Source organism: Mandrillus leucophaeus, unplaced genomic scaffold, assembly GCF_000951045.1.
Source record: "Mandrillus leucophaeus isolate KB7577 unplaced genomic scaffold, Mleu.le_1.0 Scaffold114, whole genome shotgun sequence".
Taxonomy (NCBI): Eukaryota; Metazoa; Chordata; class Mammalia; order Primates; family Cercopithecidae; genus Mandrillus; species Mandrillus leucophaeus.
The window spans coordinates 5,253,665-5,262,473 of NW_012099654.1; the positions used below are offsets into that span (position 1 = coordinate 5,253,665).

The 8,809-nt window shown below is 42.9% G+C and overlaps 1 protein-coding gene across 1 annotated transcript; it reads right to left on the bottom strand.

The window, feature by feature from the left end:
* Positions 1-6,164: 6,164 nt before the first annotated feature.
* Positions 6,165-8,603, bottom strand: LOC105551515. The gene is made up of 2 exons (XM_011996784.1): positions 7,485-8,603; positions 6,165-6,336 (listed from the first exon to the last, which is right to left on the bottom strand). Exon 1 carries the CDS (start codon positions 8,441-8,443, stop codon positions 7,748-7,750), a length of 696 nt encoding a protein of 231 aa, XP_011852174.1. The 5' UTR covers positions 8,444-8,603; the 3' UTR covers positions 6,165-6,336; positions 7,485-7,747.
* Between the last annotated feature and the right edge of the window lie 206 nt (positions 8,604-8,809).

Sequence of the window (8,809 nt, forward strand, 5' to 3'; positions counted from 1 at the left end):
AAAAAAAAAAAAAACAACACAAAGAAAAAGAAAAGAAAATGAGTCGAGTGTGATGGCACATTCCTGTAGTCCCACCTACTTTGGAGGCTGAAGTGGGAGGATTGCTTGAGTTCAGGAGTCTGAGGCTGCAGTGATCTATGATCGTGCCACTGAACCCTAGCCTGGGTGACAGAGTGAGACCCTATCACAAAAAATTTTAAAAAACATATAAAAGTAGTTCCCCCCAAGTTATGTTTTATTTTGATGTGGGCTGATTTATAGAAATGTATAAGTTGTCATGGACTCTCATATATTCTTCTTTTTTTTTTTTTTTTCTGAGACAGGATCTTGCTCTGTCACCCAGGGTGGAGTGCAGTGGTGCAATCTCATCTTGCTGCTTCCTCTGCCTCCTGGGTTCAAGCGATTCTTGTGCCTCAGCCTCCCAAGTACCTTGGTGTACAGGCATGTGCCACTGTGCCTGACCTTATTATTAAATTTTTTTTTTTTTTTTCCTGAGACGGAATCTCCCTCTGTTGCCCAGGCTGGAGTGCAGTGTCTTGATTTCAGTTCACTGCAACCTCTGCCTCCCAGGTTCAAGTGATTCTTCTGCCTCAGCCTCCCCAGTAGCTAGGACTACAGGCATGTGCCACCACACCTGGCTAATTTTTGTATTTGCAGTAGAGATGGGGTTTCACCATATTGGCCAGGCTGGTCTCGAACTCCTGACCTCGTGATCTGCCCGCCTCGGCCTCCCAAAGTGTTGGGATTACAGGCATGAGCCACCATGGCCAGCCTCATTATCAAACTTTTTATGTCATGATGTGGCAAACTATATTTTTCAAAGATGGCAGTACCCACATCTCCCATGCACTTTTTACATGGTGACTTGAAGACTCCTCCCATTCAGAGTTGGGTCTATGTTCCTTTTATGGGTTAAACTGTGTTTCCCCAAAAATTCTTATGTTGAAGTTCTAACCTACAGTACCTCAGAATGTGAACTTAATCAGAGATGGGGTCTTTACACAGTTAATCAAGTAAAATGAACTCATTAGGGTGGGCCCTCATGCAGTATGACTGGTGTACTTTTAAAAAGGGGAAAAATGGACACAGACACACAGAGCGGGAAGATGATGTGATGAGACAGGGAGAGAAGAGAGGAGAGCCAAGGAGAGAGGCCTGGAGCAGATCCTTCCTCTCAGCCCTCAGAAGGAACTAACCCTACCAACCCCTTGATTTTGGACTTCCAGCTTCCAGAACTGTGAGACAATACATTTCTCTTATTCAGGCCACCAGTCTGCAGTACTTTGTTATGGCAGCCCTAGCAAACTAAATCCTCCTCTCAAATCTGGGTAGCTTATAATTACTGTGGAAGTGACATTACGTGACTTCCTAGGCCAGGTCATAAAAGGGAATACACCTTCCACTGATTCTCTTGGAAGACTGGTCTGTGAGGAAGCCCAGGCCACCAGAAAAGTTCACATGTTGGTGTTCTAGCTGACAATCCCAGCTGACAGCTAGCATTGACTGATAGAGATATAAATTAAGACAACTTTCACCCTTTGATTCTCTTTGTTAATTCCTGAGTCAAAAAAGGTGTTAGCATAATGAAATGATGGTTTTAAGCCACTACATTTGGGGATAATTAAATAATAGTTTGTAACATGTCTTTAAAATTATTTTTATTTAAGATTATTCGTGCCTTTGCCCAAATTGTTTCTCCTGCTTGGAATCCTTTCCCCCCAGATATCCAGCATAGCATTATTCTAGCCTTTGCTCACTGTTTAAAATTTCCACCCACCTGTCCTTTCCATTCTGCCCCGCCACTACTACCTCCAGCCCCCTTAGCTGTTCTATATTTTTCCACACGGCAAATATTACCTTTTAACATATGATATCATTAATTAATTAAGGTATTCAGTTTACTTATTTCTTATGGTCTTTCTTCTGTTAAATCTGTAAAGCTTTTGAGGGCAAAGACTTTTGTCCATTTGTTTACTGATGTATCCCAAGTTCCTAGAACAGTATTTGCCCCATAGTAGACACTCAATAAAATAAGTATTTGTTAAGTAAATGAATGAGAGGAATTTTAAATCTGGGAAATTAGAAAGTCACTGTTAACTCTGCAACTTTTTGGAATTTTTTTTTTTTCAAGAGACAGGGGTTTCACTATGTTGCCCAGACTGGCCTTGAACTCCTGAGCTCAAGCTCAAGTGATCCTCATGCCTCAGCCTCCCAAAGTGCTGGGATTACAGATGAGAGCTACTGTGCCCTGTCTGTATCACATTATTTCAGTGAATGCCATTTCCCAAACTGGTATCCCATAGTAAAATAAATTTGGAAAATATTACATCATATGTATAGTCCTCTGAAAGAGTCACAATGTACAAAACAAACCTAAACATTTCAAAGTGTTGCAGTAAAGTCAACTGCTTTCTTGATGTACCTCATCTTTTCCAAAATTTTCATGGCCAGGTTGTTCCATGGCACACTGATTACCACAGCAGTGGCGTATGGAGTAGGAATGACACTATGAGGGCCTATGGAATATGGAGAGAGGATATGAAAGCAATGGGGACAAACAGATGGTGGCAGAGTTGTACAGAAAAAGGAACACTTAGACACTGTTGGTGGAAATGTAAATTAGTTCAACTCCTGTGGAAAGCAGTTAGGAGACTACTCAAAGAACTAAAAATAGAATTACCATTCAGCCCAGCAATCTCATTACTGGGTATATATCCAAAGGAAAAGAAATCATTCCATCAGAAAGACACCTGCACTTGTACAGTTATCACAGCACTATTCACCATAGGAGACATGGAATCAACTTAGGTGTCCATCAGCGGTGGACTGGATAAAGAAAATGTGGTGCATATATACCATGGAATACTATGCAGCCATAAACAAGAATGAAACCATGTCTTTGCAGCAACATGGATGCAGCTGAAGGCCATTATCTTAAATGAATTAATGCAGAAACAGAAAACCAAATACTATATGTTCTCACTTATAAATGGGAGCTAAATATGGGATACACATAGACACAAAGATGGGAATAATAGACACACTGGGGACTCTAAAATTAGGGAAGAGGGCAAGGGTTGAAAAACCGCCTATTAAGTACTATGTTCACTATTTGGGCGATAGGTTCAATAGAAGCACAAACCTCAGTATCATGCGATATATTCATGTAACAAACTTGTACATGTAGCTACTGAATCTAAAATAAATAAAATAAAAGAGGAGCTTTCAAACTTTTTTATTGTAACCCACACTAAGAAATTATTTTACTTATTTTTAATTATTAGTTTTTGTACAGATAGGGTCTTCCTATGTTGCCCAGGCTGGTCTCGAACTTCTGGGCTCAAGCAAATCAAGAGATCATTTTACATAGAAACTCAGTATACATACACACACATAAAAATTTAAAAATAAAAGTAACTGAAGTAAAGTTTTCACAAACTATTCTTAGCATTGTTATGTGTTGTGCAGTGATGTTTTCTGTCCTAACCCATCCCATTCTGTTCTGTTCTATTCTCTTTCAGTTGTGGTCAAAATGCACTAAATTGATTTCATGAGGCAGAATTTTTCTTTTCCTGCTGCTTTTGGGAGAGCTCCTCAAACTCTTCAAACCCAGTCCATTCTTCAGTTGTATCTATTCTGCTTCATATTTGTTTTTTAAAAATTAAATTGTTGTGGCTCCAGATGAGGGTTTTTTTTTTAAAAGAAATTAAAAAAATTGTTGTGAGTACATAGTAGGTGTACATATTTATGGGGGATATGAGATGTTTTGATGTAGGCAGGTAATGCATAATAATCCCATCATGGGGAATGAGGTATCCACCCCTTCAAGCTGTTATCCTTTGTGTTACTATCAATTCAATTATACTCTTCTAGTTATTTTTAAAATGTACAATTAATTATTATTGACAATAGTCACACTGTTGTGCTACATTCTGCTATTTATTCCATCTATTTGTCCTTTATTTTATTACTTTCTTCATACTTAATGTTTCTACTAGGTTTAAAACAATTAATTCTTTCTCTTGCTTAATGTTACTAATAAGTCCCCTCCCTCTTTGATATATGTATTATGTTTGCTTTAAATTCTTGATGTCTATTCCTATAATTATGCTTCAAATGACATGACCTGTTCCATCTGTAGTCTTTCTTTTACACTAATTGTGCTCCTCAGCTGTCTCAACTCAGCACTTTGGAAATTGCTCAGGCTGAAAAATTTGGAAAACATAGAAAAATACAATATAAATAACAAAATAAAAACCACCCATAATTTCACCCAGAGTTAACCAATTGACATTTTATTGTATTTTCTTCCAGTCCTTCTATTTGCATGTTTAGCACATTAAATTATTGAGAAAATACTGTATGTAATTTTCTATCTGAACCTTTCTCTTAACTTTAAGATTTTCTCAAGTTATTAAAACTGTTCACAGACCTTGCTTTAATGATTGCAAAATATTCCAACATAAGAATAATATATTTAATCCCGAGCATTTAGAATGTTTCTAATTTTTTTGCTTCTTAAATAACTGCAACAAACAGTTTGTACGTAAATATTTACTCATATTTCTGGTTATTTCCATAAAATAGAATCTAGAATGAATAGATTCAAGGGAACGGACACTAAGATCCAAGCTCTGTTTTGCCAAATTGTTTGCTGAAAGATTTGTATGACTTTACAGTTCCACAGGAGTGTGTAACTGAGTTCCTACCATCATGTTCATCACCCTCACGTAATTTGCTAATTTGACAGAGTTTTCTCTTTCCTATTTTGCATGTCTCTGATTAGTAGTGATCATTCATTGTTTGTATTTACTTTTCTGTAAATTTTGCGTTCAGGCCATTCCCAGTTTTTTCTGCTCTGGAAGGCTAGCCAACCAAAGCTTTCTAGCAAAAGTGCTCACATGTGCCTCTAGTGGAAGCTATTGAGAATGCCTTCTGCAAAGGGGTGTATGTACTTTACTGCAACCTATGACTTGCAGCCTGGTGTCAGATGGTGGAATCAGGTGAAGTGCCACACTGAGTGTAGACAATGAGGTTTCAGTGTGTTTGCATATGCGTAACAGAGAGGTGATAGTTCAGTCTCAGTTTAAGCCTGGACATCAGGCAATAAAGAGTGTGTGTGTGCATATGTGTGTTATAGAAAAGGTTGGTCACCAAACACATTTTAAATACACACACGAAATTACAGCTTATGACAAGGCTTTCTCATGGCCTCATAAACATACTTTTCATTTTCAGTGTGACTTGTAGACAGCTGCATCCCTAGAATCACTTTAGAGAGCCCTGTCCTTCCCAAGCAGAGAGATTTGTCTGCACAGCCAACCTCTGGGTGAACTACAAATGCAAAATAAATAAATGTCTTCTTCTAGAACAGCAATATTATTTTTCAATTCTTCTTATAACTAAAAATACTAAGTCTATTTCCAGGAAATTATTAGACAATGTGAACAAATACCAGAAGTTTATAGAGCTGCAAAGATGTACTCTGGAGAGTCTGGTGTTGAATGTAGCCCCCAACACGAGGAGTCCTCTCTGGAATGGAAATATGTGTATTTTTCAGTTGAATTCATGATAAAAAATACTTTATGAGCTTTTGACTTTGGGGTTCGAAATCTAAACATGTGCCACTACAAACCACTGAGATGAGGAGCTAAATAAGTCTGTGGGTGTGTGTTAGGATGGGAGGACCAGTCCAGGTTAACAATGTAAGGAAAATTCCTGAGTCCATGTATATAATTTTGGCATTATAAAACACAGATTTGGACTTTTGCTGACATTCTGAATTATTGAGGATGTCTGAGTCCTGCTCAGGCCATGAAATGCTTGTTTAAGGAATTGTCAGGCAAGCACAAGCTGCCTAGTGGGACCTAGAGACCACTAAAATATCTTCTTCACAAAGGAATCTCACCTCCCAACCACACTCTCTATAAAAGACCCACCACTGGAACCTTGATTAAGGCGGTATCAAGAGGATGCCCAGGTTAAAATGTACCCACTCTTGGGAAAGGCACCAAACATCGTCAGTCAATAGCAGCTTACCCAGACTTATTGCCAGACCAAGTAAGAGCTGACTTGAAGAAGCAGGGTGGGGGTGGAAAGAGCCTGGCCGATGGAGTCCTGCCTTAGGAGAGGCTACAGACCTGGAACAGGAGGACGGAAGGCTCTGCTCTGTCATGGCTGCCTCCATGAGGCTTAGTAGCAACATCCAGAACCTATCTCCTCAGTCATCACATGGAGATGTCCACTTCACCCGTTGTTGAAATTAGCTTGGCACATGGGAACCAGCATGAGTGGTAGGTAATGCTACACTACAGGAGAATGCTGTAGTGGAGTGCCCTAGACAGCCAGAGAAAAATTTTAGATCATCTTGCGGCTCCCAAGGAGCGGGACAGGTAAGGAGGGGGAGTAAGGATGTAAAAGCATGGGGTGGGAGTGGGGATGATCACAATTTTGTCCAGAACTAATTGTGGAGGAGTCTTGACTCATGCCTTTTTACTGAAGGTGATCTGCAGAGTCTGAATCTGAAAGTTTCAAAATTGTGAACAAGTTGAGGTTTCAAATCCAGAAGGGCGAGTCCCCCTTACATTGTTCTGTCAGCAGACACCTTCCCCCTCACTTCACCAATGTGTGTGTTCTGTTAGGACAATGGGCTTCCTTTGAGGGTTTCTGGGGTGAAAAAGATACAGGAAAATGAATATATCAAACATTTTATCAGTGTCTACTGCATGCAGAGTAGACAAAGAGCTAAGTGAGTGGAGGTTCCAGAACTAACAGAAAAAGAGAAGCAACCCAAATGTCCACCACTGGATGGATGGATGGATGGACGGACGGATGGATGGATGGATGGATAAACAAAATGGGGCATATACATTCAATGGAACATATTCAGCCGTAAAAAGAAGATATTTTGATACATGCTTCCACAAGGATGACCCTTAAAGACATTATGCTAAGAGAAAAAAGCCAGACACAAGGGACAAATGTGATTATGATTCCACTCAGATGACGTACCTAGAGTAGATAAATTCATAGAGACAGAAAGTAGAATAGTGGTTGCCAGGATCTGGTGAAAGGTTGGGGGGTGTAGAAGGATGGTTGGGGAAATGGGGAGTTACTTTTTAATGGGTAAAAAATTTCAGTTTGGGATGATGGAAAAGTTCTGGAAATGGGTAGTGGTAATAGTTGCACAACAATGTGAATGTACTTAGTGCCTCTAAACCGTACACTTAAAATCGTTAAAATGGTAAATTATGTATATTTTACAACCCTACTCGCCCCTCCCCCTACTAGCCAAGTAAGCAATAAACAACTCAGAGCCCAGGTTTTGGCCCCCCGACGCTTGAGTTTAACAGGAATGGAAATGCCTGTAGCCCCGAGGAAGGACAGCGAAGGCTGAATGGGCCCTAGAGCAGCGACTCCCGGCATCCCTCCCTTTCGTGGGGGCGCTCAGGAGGACCTCATCATCGGGCAGAGTAACTACCTACCTGGTTACCCACGGGACGGAGCACTCTCAGACCAGGGACTCGCGTTTTCTTCTGTCTGTTTACAGGGCTCAGAGTGACAGGCACAAACAGTATCTCAATACAGCCTTCTAGGATGACTCTTCAAAGGAGGGTCGAGGCGCCGGGGAAACCGCCGGGGTTGAAAACACGTTCATATTCACGTTCATGGGTAAAATTCTGGGATGCACAAGGAATAGCCTAGGATCCTGCCCGGTAAGTCTGAGCCTCCAGGTCTCTGCCAGCCCTCATCCGCCGAAGGAGGTCCCTGGGCCTGGGGCGCTCATGGTCAGGGGCAAAGGACAAAGGGCGGAGGCAGAGAGCCTTTCCCAGGGTAGCGCAACCTCTCCGGTTCTCACCGAAAGTAATCCACGTGACCCCCGCGCGGGGGCTCCTGGAGCGCCCAAACCACTTGCGGGGGGAAAAAAGCCGAAGCCTGCAGTCCAAGGACCTGCCTCCACTCCCACCCAGTCCCGGCCGCCCGCAGCCTGTGGCAGGGACGCCCGGGAGCGGGCTGCCCACACTCGGGAAACGCAGGCTGCTGGGTGAGTTCCCGGCGCTGGCCGAGCTCCCAGGGAGTTCCCGGCCCGGGCGCGAGGGCCCGCAGGTCGTCGCTCCGCCGCCAGGGGGCAGCTCTGCCCCACGCAGGCACCACCGGGGACCCGCGCCCAGCCACTTTCCGTGTCCACGCGAGCGGGTTGCGCGGGACGGGGGTCGCCGCGTCGCTTCCCCGGCTCGCCGCTGGGAAAGGTTTTGGTCTCTTGTATCAGCTTGGGGGCAGGGAGCCGGGGGAGAGTTACCAGTTGGGGCCGAATGCTGGGAGCGCTGTGGGAGGGAGGCCCGGGGTGGGGGACGACGGGGGAGACAAGGGGGTCGCGCAAGACGTGAATCGCTTGGGTTTCCGCGCTTGGGGAATTTCGCGAAGTCGGAACTAAAGGTTGCATACAAACATGGAGCTTAACTAAGCAAACAAAACAAGTGGTCACATCCAAATGTGGGGCTTCAGTAAAGCTCGCCTAAATCTTAGTGACACTTCTCCGTCTCTGCAGCGGTCCCTCTGGGCTGATCTTCCACTCTGACCTTCAGTAAGTCCTAACACTTTCCCCGGAGTGGCCAGGAGATAATTCGCCACATTTTGCAAACGTTTCCAGGGAAGAGCCTCTTAACCCTTTGGGGGAGGAACTTGCGGACAAAGTTACAAACGAACGCAGTCTATCTCCCGCGCCATGAGCGTTATGATGGCTGTAACCGGTCACCTAAAGTAATTAATGGTCCGCGAACAAATTCTTCCTCTCTGTTTCATCTTTGAA

Coding starts and splice junctions, on each gene's coding strand:
- LOC105551515 (XM_011996784.1), bottom strand. CDS start 8,443: ATGCAACCTTTAGTTCCGACTTCGCGAAATTCCCCAAGCGCGGAAACC.